Source organism: Tiliqua scincoides, chromosome 2 (genome assembly GCF_035046505.1).
Source record: "Tiliqua scincoides isolate rTilSci1 chromosome 2, rTilSci1.hap2, whole genome shotgun sequence".
Taxonomy (NCBI): Eukaryota; Metazoa; Chordata; class Lepidosauria; order Squamata; family Scincidae; genus Tiliqua; species Tiliqua scincoides.
This window is the reverse complement of record NC_089822.1, coordinates 96,995,591-97,014,461: the sequence shown is the minus strand read 5'-3', so window position 1 is coordinate 97,014,461 and position 18,871 is coordinate 96,995,591. Positions and strand designations below refer to the sequence as shown.

Here is an 18,871-nt window from a genome sequence, read left to right as displayed (position 1 = left end):
AACCATCAGAGTGTCCCATCATAAATGTGTATTTTCAAGAACATCAGTGCACTGTATTGCGTTGTAAGACTGTTATTGGGAGTTTGGTCACGGTTCACCTCTTTGTCTGGCATAGCATTCCTTAAATTAAAATGTTTTTGCTTCTCAACAAAGGGCACAATCCTAACCAGGTCTAAGAAGTAAGTCCTATTTTGTTCAGATAGGACTTAATAGGAATCAATAGGACAACAGGACAAATAGGACTCAAATAGGACAAATAGGACTCAAATGGGGCTTACTCTCAGGAAAGTGTGGTTAGGATTGCAGCCAAAATCATTTAAAATCAGTGCCATTATTTTAATATAGTGGTGTCATGGATTAGGAGGTTGGACTTGGATCATAGAGGTCTAATGGCCGTGAAGCTCATTCTTGGAATGGTCTTGGGCAAGTCACTATCTCTTAGCCTAACCTACTTCACAATGACCTTGTTGGAAGAACAGGAACAACAAATGAGGCAGATAAATAAATATGGTTCAATTTCTGAAGGAATCTCAGTTCTTCCCCTAATGCTTTCCTGTTCCAGCAGTAATTCCCAAGAGTTCTCTTTGCACTGGGTGGATAATTTTCAGTTCCACTGCATTTTTCTGCTGCCAGAGGATGAACAAATTCTAAGAAATCCTAGATTTTAAGTAAAACAGGAAGAAAAAAATATAAGTCCACTCAAATTACAATAAAACCAGTAACAGAACCAAATAATATTGTTTTTATTGTGGAATATTTGTTTTAAAATACTTCAATAATAAAGGCATCTTTTTGAGCAAATATTTTACCTTGCTCCCAGTTTTATACGTCTTTTCTTATGGACGTCGCTTTCTCACTAATTCATTATACTGTTGATTTCTGCCATAGTTCACATGTTCTCCCACCCATAGGAGTCTTTATTCCATAGCCAGTGATGCTTTGATGCATCTGTGTGGATGACAGCAACTTTTCTAACTGGTGTGATAGATGCCAATAGCACAGTTTACTCCCTGGCTGGTTCAGAATGTCATGCTTGAGAACTATAATAACCAAGAGGTATGAACAAAACTAAAGTGTGCTAATAAGACTTTTGATATCAATTTGCTTATTTCACTACTTAGATTCTCATCTGATAAGCACATCAATGATAGGAACCTCTAAAGATGACATAAATCATGTTACTGATGTCAGTAATCTCAGCATAATAGTCCTTTTGATATTATGCAGGGACTAACTGTAACCCATCACTGTGGTATATGAGCGCCTTCCTGTGGCTCTTTAAATGACTTGACTGGCACCTGCCATGTGTCATCATAACCAGCAAAGCCTCATACAGTTTAAATCCCAATAAGAGACTTGCAGTGCAGTCCTACGCATGTCTATTCAGAAATAAACCTCACCGAATTCAATGAGACTTACTTTGAGGTAACTGTGTATAGGATTGCAACCCAAATTGCATTGTCGCTGGACTGAAAGGGAGTTTTTGCTACAAACTTTGCTTCAAGCAGTCACATCTGCTGTTTTAAACATCGAAATCTGAATTTAGCTTTAAGTTACAAAGCACTTTTATTGAAACTATTGATACATTTAAACTTTGGTTTCTGCATTTTGCTTCTACTTTCTGCCCTGTTCTTTGTGTAATCTAGATTATAATCTGTTTCAGGCAATGACAAAATTTAACTGCTGTGTTTGAACAGCATCAGGCACAGTGTTGGCACTGTAAAAATAATAATTAGATCTGTATGTAACTCCGGCTTATAGTTTGGTGGTTTTTCTAACGTCCAGTTGTTGTAACCGGGGAACCAATGGAACAACTATAAGTTTAGGAATCTTTGAGAAAACTGTCTGGTGCAGAAGTCTTGAAATCTTAATGGCTACTATAGTGTGTATGAATACACTCCCCCCCCCCCGAGTTTTCAGTCACTGAAGCCTAGCAAGCTTGCGTGTTTAAAGTCTACTTAATACAAACATGCTAAAAGTGGATAATAGCAACACCATCTAATGAAGAAAAATGATTCAATTTCATGCTGGTTTGTTGTAATAACTTCTTTACCATTTTCACTCATTACTTTCGACTTGACATTGATCATGGTGGATCTTGTTTGATGCACTGTTCCTTCTTCTGAACTGATGTGATTTGTGTGCATTGTGAAATGTAAGTGAGCCTGACAGGGCTCCCTTTTGGATACACCTGAGCTGTTGTTACAGAGGACAGGGTCATAAGATTGACAATATTGGCATGGCTTCATATGAGGTGAAAGGGTTTGGAACCAGTCAATTAGGATTAGAATCAGTACTTCTATGGGCTTCTATAAAAGGATTAGAGAACAAGTATGAGGCAGAAATGGCTGTGTCAAGAAATAAATTGATGATAATATGAATTAGAAAGGAAAAAATGACAGAAGAATGGACAAGTTTATTCCAGAGGAGAGTGTAATGACAGGGGGAAAGAGTGAATGTTTTGCAATGTGATGTTTTCATTTTTCACTTTAAATACAGGCCTTTTTGATTTCACCACAGAAATGTGAATTAAGAAAAAAAAAGTCAGAGTAAGAAGATATATAAAATGCTGCCAGGGAGCTAAAGAGAGAGTGGGGTTTAATAGGAAGATTTCCTTAAAAACATGAAATTGAATGAAATGGAACAGAAGGTCACATTTGGAAAAGAAGAAAAAACAGCAGTCCGTTAAAGAGTTCCTTTGTTCGTGGGTTTGTTTTTACCAAATCCAGATTTAATATCGTCAGTACTGCCAAGTCTTTTATCATTTCACTTTTCTCTAATGTTGGTTGATGAAAGATTTTGGTTCTGATTCAAGAGCAACTAGTGTAGCAAAATGTTATTGCCACAAGTACTTTTTAGTGTGGAAGCAGAGTCATGCAGGCACCCATATCAAAGTTGACAAGTGAGAAAGGAAATAGTCGTACTCTTCTGAGAGACATACGTTTCATGTGCATGTGATATCTGACATTGCTCAGTGTTTGAGGTCTTCCAGCCCATTGTGTTAACTACCTGCATTGGAAAAGACTGTGAGTTAACAATGGATAATATAACAACAGCAACAACAACAACAACAACAACAGGTATTTATATACCGCCTTTCTTGGTCTTTATTCAAGACTTTATTCAAGGCGGTTTACATAGGCAGGCTTTATTTAAATCCCTTATTAAATAGGGATTTTTACAATTTGAAAGAAGGTTCTTTCTTTCAAGAACCACTACATTCAGGTGTTTCATTCCGATCTGGCTTCACATTCTGGCCTCCATCCTCCCACGCTCAGAGCAGATGGAAATAGCTCGGCTTCAGCTTGTCAGCTGCTTCAAGGTCGCACGGTGCCGGTGGCCTCGAACTGGCGACCTTGTGGATGTTATCTTCAGGCAGACGGAGGCTCTACCCTCTAGACCAGACCTCCTGCCCAATAATAATAATAATAATAATAATAATAATAATATTATTATTATTATATGAAAGAGCTCTCTGAGGTGATTAATCTGCCGGTGGCTCTTTCACACATACAAGTCATCATTTTGTCTTACTTTCAAAAAGGGAGACACTTGTTTTAGGCTGCAATCCTAACCTCACTTTCCTGGGAGTAAGTCCTATTGAACACAATAGGACTTACTTCTGAGTAGACCTGTTTAGGATTGTGTCCTTAATCTTCTTGGATTTACAACAGCTATAGAGCTATAGAGCTGGCATAGGTCTGAGGAGACTCATAGGCCATCATTAGACTCAGAGGTAAGAGAATAAAAGTTCTCCTTAGGCCATCATTGGACTCATCATTGGACTCATCATTGGCCATCATTGGACTCAGAGGTAAGAGAATAAAAGTTCCCTTACCTCAGGTTCCCCCCAGCGTTAAGCCTAGTCGTTTCTGACTCCAGGGGCAGTGCTCATCTCCATTTCTAAGCAGAAGAGCCGGCATTGTCCATAGACCGTTTCCGTGGTCATGTGGCCAGCATGACTAAACGCCTAATCACACGGAACACTGTTGCCTTCCCACCAAGGTGGTATCTATTTATCTACTCGCATTTGCACATGCTTTCGAACTGCTAGGTTGGCAGTAGTCCCATACCTCAAGGACACCTCCTAATAGCCTCTGCACCATAGCATGCAACATGCATCTCTATGGTGTGGCTGCATTGGCACTGGTGACAGAAGATAGGATTAGGATTAGTGTACAGCAGTGGTTCTCACACATTTAGTACTGGGACCCACTTTTTAGAATGAGAATCTGTCTGGACCCACCGGAAACCACACACATTCGTTATTAATACAAATATGTACATATTGCTTTTCAACAACAACAACAAAATGACTCACAAAGCAGTTTGCATGGAAAATGTATCAATAAATGGTTTCTGACCTCCCCAAAGGACTCACAATCTATAAAGAATACAAAAGAGAAACCTGCAACAACTGCTGGAAAAATGCCATGCTGGGGTGGTGCGAGACGGTTGTCTTCCTCTTGCTGTAGCCTCTGGGATGGATTCAATTCAGATAGCAACAGGTAACCACTGGTTGAGTGGACCCACCTCCCCCTACCATAGTATTGGACATGGTATATTCCAATCTTAGGGAGCCATTGAAGCTATATGGGGCACTGCTGGATTAAAGAATATGGCAGGCAGCAGCCACTGGCTGCTGGCTACTGACCCCTGTTGATGCTGCCGGCAGATTCATCAGGAATGAATGGGGAAAAACCAGCATGTGATGCCATAGTAGGGTGAGGGCCCACTCAGGTAGGAAGATCCCACTAGAGGTCACCTTGCCAAGGGTCCCCAAACCTGAAGCAGCTCTGAATCCTGCCTTACCTTAAAGACTAAGAACACAATGCTATGCATATTCACTCAGAAATTAAGTCCTCCTGTGTTCAATGAGACTTACTCCCGCATGTATTTAGATTGCAGTCTAAAAATGTTGCAAAAGGCTTTGTGGGTAAAAGTCCACTTTGTGAAGACAAAAGGACCAAGCATCTTGTGATCCGAGTTCCTGGCTCAGAGAAGTTCAAGGCAAATTATGCTTCAGTTAGACCTGAGACTGCTGTCAGACTATTGTTTTTACCCACCACAGATTGATGTGGCTACTCTTCTGGTGCAGAAACTGTATTTGCTGCATTGGTTTTTGAGGTTGCAGTTCATCTAGAAAAACCAGGGAATGTTCCCAACAAATGCAGATCTGTTTATTACAAATATTCTCAAGGAATGCTTGAAACGTAGTTACTCTCTCCTCCTTCTGTGGCAAGCAAGGCATCTGATGAAAGGTCTACCCTGTTTTGAAATATGGCCCAATTGCTTCCCTAAAGTTTTATATAGAAAGTCTTTTTGATCAGGTCTGTGCAATGATGCCTCTGCTCTCCTTCCACATGCTCATCTGCTTGAAATATTGGTTCCTTACACATGTCTTGAACTTTGTGACTTCTCCATGATGTCTGTCACTACAGTATTGATTTCTCCCTGTTTCACCTCCTTTAAAACTGTCAGTAGAGTCCTCTCTCACACAGAAGGTTTTACTGGTTAGCAATTGCGTTGCTTCTCCTGCATGGAGAGGAAATATACATTTTGTTTTGAAATGAGCTTTTAAGGGAATTTGGTTAATTCTTAAAATCATGTGGAATATGTTGCTTATCATCTCATGTATTCTTTTGGCATCTTTCATTTGTACTGGAACGGCATTAATAAATTGTGCACAATTTGGCTTTCATGTTGATTGTCTGCTTTTTGGAGGCAATTGGTAGATGAGAATAAGTTTTAAATACAGCCCTTCCAGGCTCTTACCATTTTAGAATGCTTATAGGGGATGGCATGTCTGAATATTTCCTATGACAAGAGTCTGAAAGAAAATATGGAATTACAACAGCAGCAGAGCTTTCTTCCAGTGTACAAATTATCTAATCACGTGGAGATAATTCTGACTTATCATCTACAAGGAAAATGGATACTCACAAGACTGTTTTACTATTACATAGATTTATCTGCTTCTTTGTCCTTTCTTACTGTTTGCTACATTATTGGAGAAGCATAAAAATTAGTGCTCTGTAACCGTTCTACGTATGGCTTTCTTTCATCAAGCAAGAACCTTTCTGAGTCTCCTTATACGTTCAGGTTAATAAAGTTTCATTACTTTGTCAGTCTCTGCACACGTTCTAAAGATATGGTAAAAACAACATCTGGGGACAAATGCTACTTCATAAAATTCAGTTAAACCAACTGACTTTGGGTAAAAGTCAGTTTGGGCGGAAGTTTAAGCATTTTATATTTCTGATGTTCCAACACAGTGTTCAAAACAGCTTGCAGGATTCAGAGCTTATATTTATAAGCATGCATGTTTCACTAGTTGTGCCCCTCCAGTTGGTCATTTATCTTCAGCCACCTGGATCTGCACCTAACACATATCCCAATAGTGGTTGAAAGGCACCAGTGAGATCAGGCAGATTTTGTGAACAGGTTGTTAATAGTGGGAACTTTGGGCCAAGGAGCAATCCAAGAGCTCAGGAACTAGCACTAATTTCACTTGTACCATGAATTGAGTATGTAGCCCTCAGCAAGCCATCCTCTCTCAGCCCACCTGCAATATGGAGATAATAGTGCTGCTGACCTAACATATAGTTGATTATTAAATACTCTAAAGCAGCACTTCCCAAAGTGTGGGTTGCAAGCCCAAGCACAGTGGGTCACAATATGATCCCTCCTGTCTGCGCTTGCACCGATTTGGCTCCAAATAGGAGCCATTCCAGAAGCCCCAGTACATACTAAGGCCAGGCCTCATAATAGCTCTTAGAAGCCACTGTAAGTCACTTCTGATTTTTTGGTGCCACTTTGGGAATGGCTTGAAAAAGCTTCTAAGCACATTCTGAGGCCTGCAGAGGCCTGTAGAGAGGGTTGCTGGACTGGAAAAGGCCTGCAGCACCACAAGGAGTGTCACATCCTGCTGTAGAGGACAAGGTGGGTCGCGGTGCTGCAAATTTTGGGAACCCCTGCTCTAAAAAGTTATAGAAATGCTAAGTATTTCTATGAATTTAATCACTAATTGTTGTGCTAGAACTTTATCAGGGACACTATGCTGAAGATTGCTTTTCTATGGAAACAACAAAGTGTGGGAAATATTTGCCTTTTTTGACTGGCAAATGTTTGACAGGCAAATTATAAATTTGGCAGAGCAGATCATGGCCCATGCTTTTATGAATGAAGTACTGAGAACCAGATAATGGCAAGGCATCACAGATTTTGGGGATACAATCCTGACTCCTGGAGACACTTTACCACAGGCAGTGCAATCCTAACTTGCACTGCCAGCGGGCCTGCGCTGTATCCGGTGCAAGTTTTGGGCTGGCTGTGGCTTGGCCCGAGGCAAGGGGAATAATTCACCTTACCCCATGTCGCACTGCAGTGGCCCCAATAGGTCTACTTGGATCTGTGCCACTTGAAGAGGTGGCACAAATCGGAGCAGCCTGGAGCTGCTGTGGGCTGCCAGGGAACAGGGCTAGGATCTGGCAAAAGTGCCAGATTGTGGCCCTGCCCCCACTTCCTGCCCACAGGACCGCCAACCGCCTGCTCTCCCCCATCCCAAAATGCCTTCTCCCCACCTCTTTCACACCTCCCCAGGCCCCCATGCCGGCCTGGAAAGGGTAGCATAAACTTATTGGGCCCAGGGCTTATGTAGGCAAAAGGAAGCCAGCATGTATCCTTGTGCCAGCCTCCCCAACTCCCAGTTTGGCACAAATGTGCCTTACAGCATGTTTGCAACAGTCCCGGGCCAGCACTAGGGACTTGCACAGGCCCAAGTGCACTTTAGGATTGCACCCTTAGGCGTCTTTCTCCTATTTGATGCCTTCTGTTTTCTAAAATTTGCTCAGCTATCAAATTATGAATGATTATGACTCTAACTGCCAGCCAAAGTGCATGAACATTTACTTCCCCCTGATTTAAAAAATAATATAGTTTTGCCAAGTTGCTACTTACTAGCCTTTTCTTCTGAAAAATCACATTAGCTACAGTTATTGGTCTTGCTCAGTGTCCTTGAAATTGTATGGAGAGAGGGATAATTTTTGAAATTTTTTCAAAGTTTTGATTATTAAAAATACAGTTTGTGTGCTAGTTTTTGTATCTTGATGGGGAGTGATAACTCATGAAGAAAGAGAAAGGTGTCTGTTAAATAAGGACCGTATCTTTTTAAAAAGTATTAAAATACGTACTTTTTTGTATTTTGTATTAAAATACCCTAATTGACAACCTCTGCCCTAGTGCTAAGTAGGTGTCATTTAACATGCTTTAATGATTGTATCAAGCAATTGTTATGCACTTTTGTTTAGAAACTCTTTGAACCACAAATGGGACGCTTGATTTTAATCAGCGATCTAAATTCACATTTTATGTTGGTAATTCTTTGTGGGTACTCAAGCTGGTCTAGGGATGGATGGATGATTGACACACAATTTCAGCACTCTGTGTTAATCACAGTAAACATATTTCTGTATGCTTTTGGGGGGGGGGCACAGTGCACCTTGTGGCACATTTTATCTGAATACAATGGATGGGCAGCCCAATCCTGAGCTGCCCAGAGCTGTGAGACCTGGCAGCTCCACAGAGGGCTCCTGCCGGATTCAGAGCCTCCTGCACTACCGCGGGGGCTCCTTGGGAGAAGGAGACGTTCGTCCCCTTCCCCCAAGTAAGGGAAGCAGCCCCGCAATGGGGCTACTCACTTTAGCAGTGACTGTTTGGTCGCCGCTAAAGTGAAGGCGCTTGTGTAGGGCGAGCAGCCCTGCCTGAGCGCCTTGGATCCTGCAGAGCTCCGCGGATCCACCTCCCCCATGCCCCTGGCCACGCCTCCCCCCTCCCTGGAATGCCTCCCCCACACCCCCAACCACGCCTCCAATTCCTGTTCCGCAGCCTGGCGGACACGGAGACTGTCGAGCTGCGGAACCCAGGCACTCGCCGTGTGCTGGCTCAGTGCCGGCCAGAGCTGAGCTGAGCTGGAGCTCCAGCGGTAAGCCCTGCAAACGTGCCTTACGGCACGTTTGCGACTGTGGTCTGCACTATGGAGGTGCAGCGCGGACCACAGCATCAGGCTCTAACCTGATAGATATGCTAAAGCCAGTCTCATTGCAGGGGGTTCAGCCAGACACTGCTGAGGTCATCAGTCCAACTAATCTATGATGCTATCTATAAATTCTGTGCAAACAGTAATACCTTTGAATGTTTGTGATTCACACAGTGTGTCTCTTCTCTTCTAGGCTCTCCCTACTACTACAGTGCTGCAGCTCGAGGAGCAGCACCCCCAGCAGCAGCTGCTGCCTATGATCGTCACTGACATAAGGAACTAAGAAGCACTTATTAAACATATCATGCCGGCTGACAACACTGGAATTGCCTAGAATGCAACTGCAGAAATCAGACTACAAGGAAGGACAAGAGACAATACCCTGCACGAACCCAAGTCATGACTGGAATGTTATTCGTTCAGCAAGGTGAACTGCTTATTACTGACTGTTTTAAATCAATGAAACTTGAGTGATCTTAACTGAGTCTCCCGTAAAAGCAAAGCAAACAAAGAATCAGTTTTGCTGACATTCCCTGAGGTTTGCAAGATGCAGTAGTTCTGTGTTATGCATAGTCTCCTTGCTTCTGGACGAGCTAGTTGCCTCTGGTTCTCCCTGCCATGACACAGGAACAGATCTAATGTTGAGCAGTCCTCAGTGGGATCTGTCTCTGTAGTGTGCATTGTAACAGGATTTGTGACTCAACATGGATCATCTGGGTCGGGGTTTATATTAGGGAGGGGGCGTTAAAGAAAAATTGGTCTGCTCACACAACAAAGCACCAATGTAAATAACTTGCTTCTTTGTGTTACTATGGAGTGGTTCAGCAGATAACAGCAACACGGAACAAATGATGAGCTTAAAGCACATTTGAAAATGTGTTTTGAAACTGGTGCACTGACTCTAAGAATTCAGTAAGCTTTAAACCAACTCTGAACCAGGTTAACATTCATTGTGGCTATTTCTAGGACTGTTTTTCTTTTTAGATACATAATCTGACAGTCATATGGGCATGTGTGCTTCATATGTTGGCATCAAACAAGAAAAAAAGACAGACATGGACAGTTAGTGACATTTCTACTGTTGCATATTAATTTATATTAATTTATGCTTATTTGTAATCATGGTTAGCACTGGTTCATGCTCTCTGGCTTTAGTTCAACTAAATATCAATGAAATAATTCCAAACAATTGAAGCCTTATGTATAGTGGAATGGGTTGCATGTAGGAACTCAAGTAGTTAAGACATCTCTCAAGGTGGTATTTTCCCTAACTTATTTTGCAAACAGTGGTAGCACGATCACCATGAAAACCACACTATATAATTCTGATTTCTAAAATCAAGCTATCTCAGAAGTAATTCAGTTTGGGATGCTTACAGATCTAAGAGAAGACATATTTAAGACAACATGGGCCACAATAAATTTTCCCTAACTAGAGCAGACATAATTTCACAAGAGATAAATTTGCTTTAAGTATGGAAATTCTCATTTTCATATTTAAAAAGAGGACTAATAGTCTTAAGTGACATTTTGTGCATCCCTTGCAACAGAATGAAGTTTACAAATGCTAGGATAAAATGGGCAACAATCAGTTGTGATACCACAAGACTCTCTTAACTTAAAGTACAGCCCATTTTCTCCATTATTTTTTTTCTATTATATCATGACTGGTAACGGTCTGTTTAAACTAGGAAAATGACTGGAGATGACTTTTTCTTTTCTTTTCTTTTCTTTTCTTTTCTTTTCTTTTCTTTTCTTTTCTTTTCTTACAAAAGCCAATGGAATGAAAGTTGAGTAATGTTAGTGAAGGTTTCAAATGCCCGCTCCTCATATGCCTCCTACATACAAATGACTGCTGTACAATTTTTATTCTTGCTATTTTGCATTAATAGCTGCTCAGCATAGCATGCTTTTGTGCTACTTCTTGTGCGTACAAAGAAACAATCATTATTTTTGGAAACAAACAGTGGCTGCTGAGCACCTCTTAAAATTTACTTTAGTGCAAAACTAAAATACTAAAACTAAAATATTTTAGGGCAAAACTGGTTTTCTGCTGAACAGCAGGGAGAGGGTGCAATTTGGAAGAGAAAATTTCAACAACAGAGGTATGCCTAACCCACCATTTCTTACTGGAACCCCCTGCCCCAGTCACTTTCAACTCAGCTTAGGTTTCAGGGTGCACATTTGCTGGGACAAAAAAAGCAGTATAGAGTTAGTTTTGGAGAGAAGCAATAAGTAGAGAGAATTAAGCACTTCCCTCCTATCTTCTGCTTCTCCTCTCCATGCATTCCCACTACCACTTTTTAGATGTTTGGCAGAGACCTGTGCATTTGCAGAAAGTCTAGTTTAACTCTTAAGGCATGAATTATAAGTAAAGACCTTCTGCTTGCTTCATTTGCATGTTACTATTAAAGAAACCTGTTTTTTTCCTGTTTCTCATATCACAATGTATCTTTTTCTCAGTTTGGTTAAATTGCAGGAATAGGCAATATCCTTTGCAAATAAAAAGCCAATTTACAGTGTAAAGATAACCAAACACATCAACTTCAAGCCCTCCAGGGCTCACAGAAGCAATGCAGAACCATGAGATGGAAGCGCTTTTGTAGAATCCCTTCTGCTCCCAAAAGGCAGTCTGGATTATAATCCAGAGAAAGGTGTATCACCCATAGCCGGGCTGAGACATAGCTGTGCTGTGTAAGATTTTTTAGTATCTGACTACGCAGGCCTACAAAATTGAGGGTCAGAAAAGTTTTCCCCAAACTTTATGGTGGTTTGATATGAATTTGGGGTGCCGATTCCAAAAAATGATATCCGTTTTGCCCTATCACGTCTAGTTTTGGAGATATAGTATAGCCTCATTAGTGAACGGTTCAAGTAGCTTCCTCATGAGGAAGCCATGGTGTAGGTTTCCCAATGAGGAAGCTGCTAGAACCATTCACTAAAGAGGCTATGCTGTGTCTCCAAAACTAGACGTGATAGGGCGAAATGGATGCCATTTTTGGAATCAGCACCCCAAATATACCCAGGAATTGGTGTAACGTTTAAGGAAGCAAAATGTGTTTTGGCCTGCGTTATTTCCAAATAAATTGCTATTTGAACGTATAACAAGGACTTAAGTCTCTGTACAATGACAGAGTTAAGAGGCCTTAGTAGAACATTCCATCTCTATATGGATTCTAAGAAAAGAATAACCTTAACAGCACCATGGACATTTCCAGTTTGGAAAGCATATATGGAGGATGTGTGTTGGGATCTGGCATATTATATTCACATTGCTGACTGGAAAGACAACTGGCTTACAACTTTTGTGTGGCCATCAGATCTGGAGCTGAAAAGAAACTCAATCTGGCCAAATTTTCCATCTTTATTTTCATGTGAGGCAAAGGAAATAGTTAAAAACTAATCTAGTTTCTTCTTCTGTGAGTAAAGGAGAAATTAATTTTTCCTTAGTTCTAACAATGTGTCACAAATAATAGGATATGGTAGTTTCCCAGTCTTTTCTGGTTGCAAAACCCTTCACCAGAAACATCAACCCCAAACAAAAAAGCTCCATGTTTTTCCATACTTCATCTTGACCAGCACCACCTTTTTCCTTTATTTCTAAAAAAAAATTGGGCCCAATCCTATCCAACTTTCCAGCACTGATGTAGCTGTGCATCCTGTGGAGGGGGCAGTCACGGAGGCCTTCTCAAGGTAAGGGAACCTTTGAGAGATGTCATGCAATGCTCAGCTTAAGGAAGCATATCACCTGAAATTGCTTTTCTAGAAATAATTCACTGGGATCATCGGTGTATGTCTCTTTAAAATGAATGAGACTTGCATAACAATTCCTAGTAGGTAACATTTGGTCACAGTAAGTAGGGGAAAGATTGTAGTGCTGTTCTCTTCTGTGCAGAGGAATCCAAGCAAGGCCTAACTTCCATTAAACTCTTTGTCTTACTTCCAAACCTCTGCTCTCACCAAAATTAAGAACGGCTTCAGTATTCCTCCTTATGTCAGCTAAATTTGATCACACATGAATTGTCAGCGGCAGACACTCTGTGAAAAGCAGTCATAAGAACATAGATTAGGCAGCAGGAACTTTTGTGTACGATTGGAGTGACCCAGCTCGGCATGCAGCACACTAATGCTTCCTCTATTAGTTTCTCAACAAGTGGAAAGAAAAAAATTGCTGGTCAGTTTCTAGCTCAGACTGTTAGATTTTGAACTAAGGATTAAGAGTGAAAGACATATTCCCATGACAATCCCTGCTCCACTGAAGTTTTGTGATCAGCCATTTACTGCCACACCCAATGATTAAGTGCTCCTAGTCCACCTAGACAGCTTCTCCTCTAGAGAACCTTCCTAATCACCAGTTTGTAGCTTCCGAGGCCCACTTTAAGGCATTACTCTTACCATGTGCGAGCTGCCAAATAGCCTTACTCACAGTCTTATTTCATGTAGAGCAGGGGTGCCCAAACCCTGGCCCGGGGGCCATTTGCGGCCCTCGGGGGCTCCCAATCAGGCCCGCGGGGAGCCCCCAGTCTCCAATGAGCCTCTGGCCCTCTGGAGACTTGCTGGAGCCCATGCCGGCTCAATGCAGCTGCTTTCAGCATGAGGACAACTGTTCGACCTCTCACGTGAGCTGTGGGACAAGGGCTCCCTCCGGTACTTGCTTTTTCACATCTGTGATGCAGCAGTGGCAGCAAAGAAAAGGCTGACCTTGTTTTGTGCAAGGCCCTTTATAGGCCTTGAACTACTGCAAGACCTCCATTCATTCATATAAGTTCCATCTCTAATAAATTCATTTATGTAAATTTATTCAAATTTTAAATGTAAATTAATTCTTTATTTCCCCAGCCCCCAACACACTGTCAGAGAGATGATGTGGCCCTCCTGCCAAAATGTTTGGACACCCCTGATGTAGAGTATTAAAGTGCCATTCATTCATTCATTGCATTATCTCATCAGATGCTAATTTATGCATACCAGCTCATGTCTGATGATGGTGTGCACACTTTGCATGTGACTGGGAAATAGAAGGGGCAAGGAACATTAAACATCACTGCTTCTGCATGATGCTGAACCACACCTAAAAGTTTTTCCTGAAGCTTGCATACAGAGATGGTGATGTCTAAACGAGTCCCAGGGGGTCAGGAAGAGCCTTACTTCTGCATCTCCCAAGTTCTAAATTCTAGTACCCAGCTAGAATTTCACAAAAGTCCCTTATCATGTATGTGTGGTTGAACATTTGTGTATGGAGATGGGGCATATGAGAAGAGCTGGGTGAAGATGCTGAAGGGAGTGTAACAGCAAGCACCACCTACAGCTTATCTTTCTTCTACTCAGAAATATATTGTGCCCTGCATGTCCTCATGGCGATTTATGCTCTATAGCTGATAACATGTTCTTAGAAAGAAGTAATACTTTTCTATTTTAGTCAACAGTGATTATCAAGCAATTTATGAACATCTGAACAAGTTTCCAAGTTCATTAGTACTGACAAAAAGCATTGGTGATATCAGCACCCCAAGATCTCACACATTCTATGAGATTCTCTCAGAGCTGATATGGACAATCATATTTATTATTGTATGATAAGTAGAACAAACATATGATCACTTCGTTGCATAAAACAACTATCACAGATCAACTACCCCATTCAGGATTCGTTTACTTATCTGGAATCCGATACGCACAGTGGGGCAGCAGGCATGCATTTATTAAAATGGCAGGTGACATTCATACGCATGTATATCAAATTCATATGGTTCATCCTTTTTTAGAGATGCAAAGGTTGCAGAGACAAGGGGCACATACATATAGATCTATGCACATCTGCCTGCATCACACGTTACATTGTGTGTGTGCTGGGGGGGGCTGGGTTGGGGTAGGGTGTGCTCACAGCCTCACAATGCATATGGAATTTTAAATTCCTGTGTATATGAGCGTAAGGCATTGGATAATAGAGTGCCTATCCATGGAAATAAGCATACTGAATGTGCATCAGTATCAGTTGCCAGCTTTCACCTCAATGGATTACAGTGAGAGTGAATTCAAACTTTACCACTGCAGCTTAGGAGCTACTTCAATGTGTTCTGGTCACATGCAGTTCTGCTCGCACATGTAGATTAATGCCATACTGTGGGGGAGGCAAGTTTACTTCACATTCCATTGTTACCTTGCCCTGGGACAACAGTCTCCAAACTGGAGACCGCTATGTTCCGGAAAAGGCTTCCTGGCCGGCGCACAGTTTGGAGATTGGCAGCTTGGTAGGGTGGCTCCCCAGCAGAACAGAGCGTTCTGTTCACCTGCGGGACAGATTTGGCTCTGCTCCAGATCCAGCCCGCAAGCCACAGTATGGAGAGCCCTGCACGACGAAAACCAGAAGTGCCCTTCCCCCCCTATTTTTAAACATTTGGAGACACAGGCAGCCCTGCAGAGGGCAACCTGAATCCTTCAGACCCCCCAGGACGATGGCACTGGTAAGTTAAAACAAAATCCCACCCATTCCCGGCAGCAGCGATTCTGAGGATTGCGTTGCTGCCTTACCCCCTTTCCCTGCCCCTTAAAGGGACAGGGCACCCCTGGCTGGGGCATCACGACCTCCCAGTTTGGGAAGCCCTGCCCTAGGATACTAGAGAGGCATGGGACTCTAGACCATGCTGAAGTACGTAGTTCCCACACTGCAAAAGCAATGTTTGAATCTGCATCTTAAATGGTTGAAAAGTTTTCAGGAATCTTTTCATCAGCAATTCCACTCCCGTTGGTGAGCTTAATAGAACACCCCTCTGCTTTGTATACTCAGAAGTAAGACCTGCTGAATTAAAAAAATCCCTCAAGTAAGTGTACGTAGGATTGCAGCCAGGCAGCCCAACCCTACCAAAATCCCCACATGGTGATGCAACAACACCAGCACAGCTCCCATGACATCTTGTGGCGGATTTTTGGCTGTTGAGTGGTTCTCCTCAGAGTAAAGTGACATTTGTCCCCTTGCCCCAGGGTAAGCCCCAATAGCTTCTATGGGACAACTTGGACCTGGACCAGCTCAATTATTGGTGCAGGTCTGCATTGCTCCATGAGGGTGGATACGGCCCAGGAAGAGGCTTGGAATTTGCCAACTCAGTTGATCCTGCCCCTTCCTCCATCACCACCCATTCCCTCCCTGTTCCACCCTACCCCTGACCTGTTCAATCCCCTCCCTGCCTCCTTTCAACTCCCTGCATGGGCTTACCTGTTTCAGCAGGTGTCTGTGCACCTACAAGCACATAGGGGGCCACTGTGCCCTCCCCACCTCAGGCCTGCCGTGCTCATTGGCAGAGGCTACTGTAAAGCAGCCTCTGCCTCTGCAATGCTAGTTACACCGGTGGAGGAAGGTGATAGGATTGAGGCATAAGTCTGTTACATCACTTGAACTGTACATCAATGAAATTATACAACTGCATCAACTAAAGATCCAGAAAAGGTACTTATTTATATAGTAGTTTTAATTGAAGTCCTGCATTCTTTACCTTCACAATGTGATGAGAAGAGCTGTTTCCTTCTCCAGTACCCTTCTAGGGATATTTTACAGAAGATTTAGCTAGCTGCAGTGTTCCTCTATGCTTACAAATGTAAGAGGTAGCAATTATTGGAATTACAGAGACAATTATTAAAGGAGTCCTGTTGCTAATGGAAGGAAAGTTGGTGGCAAAATAGCTCCAGTGCCGGTACCACTTACTTTGGAAAAATCCCTCCAGCTTTAACTGTGAAGTACATAGTCTAAGGGTGAGAGCAATCATTAATGTCTAATACTGATCAGTCCCTCTCAAAAGATCTGGAGGTGTGACTCTCTTTTGATAAGCCCTAAAAAGTGTGGATGCTTATCTGAAGCATCTCCAGTTCTTTTGAGGTTTAATTTTTCCATCCATCTCCTGATCACAAAGCTTTTTTTTTTTTTTTTTCTCCAGTGGAGCTGGATTAAATCTATTTCTCAGGGGGGGAAAAAAACCTAGACAAAAATATTTCATACAATACATATATCTCTTTTGGCCATGTTTCTCCTACTGCTGTAGGACCCTTCACCCTGGCTAGGACTCCTTTACAATACTAGCAGATTTCAAATTGTGTAAACTTCATGTGGAAAAATGGAATGTGATAGATTTCATGAGCTTACTGTTTTGAATTTGAATTCTTAATTCCTACTGGATTGTTTCATGACAACATTACAGTTGTGGATTCAAAGGCTTCTATGTTCTGAAAAAAAACACAAATTGTACACTTTCTGAAAAAAAATCTCTAGGCATAGGAAATCAATTCATTTTCCATTTTTCAAGAGTCTACTGACAAACAGCACTTTGTTGGTTCCCAAGGCCACTGACTCTGGGGATGTCCCTTGTTTTAGCACACTCCAAAGCGGCATCAGACACTTATGTCCTCAACGCAGCCCCCATTTGACATGTGTTTTGCCGTTTTACACTTGGATTTTTGCATACTCCATTTTTGATTCACACATTTTGCATTTCTCTTGGAGTGGAACAGAAAGGGACTCCATGAGTGGATATTCTCATTTTCAAGTTAGATTACATAATGAAACTATTTTATTTTATTTATGGAAGAAGAAAGCTGAGAATTATAAAACAATCAATAGCCAACTTCAACTGCGGTGTCGGAAAAGAAGGTGCCTTTGATGTCACTGAAAATCATAATACAAAACAAAAAGTTTCAGCATGATCCAAATCACTTAATGCCGTTTTATAGCTAGCTTTAATATGGCAATACTGAATAAATATACCATGAGAGATACAGTAATAGATATCTTGAAGTTTATGTTGGCTTAGTTGTCAGAGCACACTTCCATTTTTGATTGTTGGTCTTCTGTGAAGACTATTGTGTCTTCAGCCAAGGCAGCAGGTAGACTATCTTGACAACCAATATATGGTGTACGTGTGAGTGAATGAGTGAGTGAATGTTTTCCACATTCATGATGGCTTCAACAATCCATGAACATTCATGTAGGAATAGGTCCAATGCACATTACAGCACAGTCTTTCTCATTACATTGCCAGATTTGCAACGACACTGCCAGTCTTTGCCATTTTTCGCTCTGCCTTATAAGGCAAAACCAGCCAATAGGCATTTGAGGCTAGGATATGCACAACCGTTTTATTTTTTAGTTTATAGCAAGGGGGTAACTGTCTCTAGGGAACTAGAAGCCTGCCTCTGAGCATTCAGTTGAGGTAATTCATGAAGATGGTAATCTATAAAGACCAGGATCCAAAGAACTATGGGCCCGATCCTATCCAATTTTCCAGCACTGGTGCAGTGGAAATACAGCCTGTAGGCAAGGGAACAAATATTCCTTTACTTTGTTACTCCATAACTACCGTCCCATCACAGGCTGCAGTGCTCACCCCATTGCCATGGCTACACTGGGGCTGGAAAGTTGGATAGGATTTGGCTGTATGTCAGGTATAATACCCCATGCCATTTTTCACTTGGATCACACATTGCTTTTGGAAGTACCCTCCATTTCAAATATGGTTTGTCACAAAGCAAACTGGAGACTGCTGTTTGAGAAACGTGAACTCAGAGAACTTGGGTGCATGGAACGAGGTGCCATGCACTTTGGATCCTGGCCAATGAAAACAGATGGGAACTCATAAAGGCTAAAGCTAATTTTCCCCTGGAATGAATTCTGCAAAAATATAATGCATGAACGAACCATAGACTTTTCTTTTGTTTTGCTCAGCCTCGTACTGGAGAAAACACTGTCCTGGTTTGTCACTTTCTAGTGGCCTTTGAAAATACAGAAACACGTTACGTTGCAAATGAATTCCTTTCTGAGTGAATGATAATTTTTCCACAAAGACAGAC

The 18,871-nt window shown here is 41.9% G+C and overlaps 1 protein-coding gene across 1 annotated transcript in view; it reads left to right on the top strand.

The window, feature by feature from the left end:
- Positions 1 to 9,307, top strand: part of PAX5 (paired box 5) — a 265,588-nt gene extending 256,281 nt beyond the window's left edge. Inside the window, exon 10 of the mRNA XM_066613994.1 lies at positions 9,231 to 9,307. Coding sequence (XP_066470091.1) covers positions 9,231 to 9,307 — 77 coding nt within the window. The remainder of the gene's footprint in view (positions 1 to 9,230) is intronic.
- The last annotated feature ends 9,564 nt before the right edge of the window (positions 9,308 to 18,871 follow it).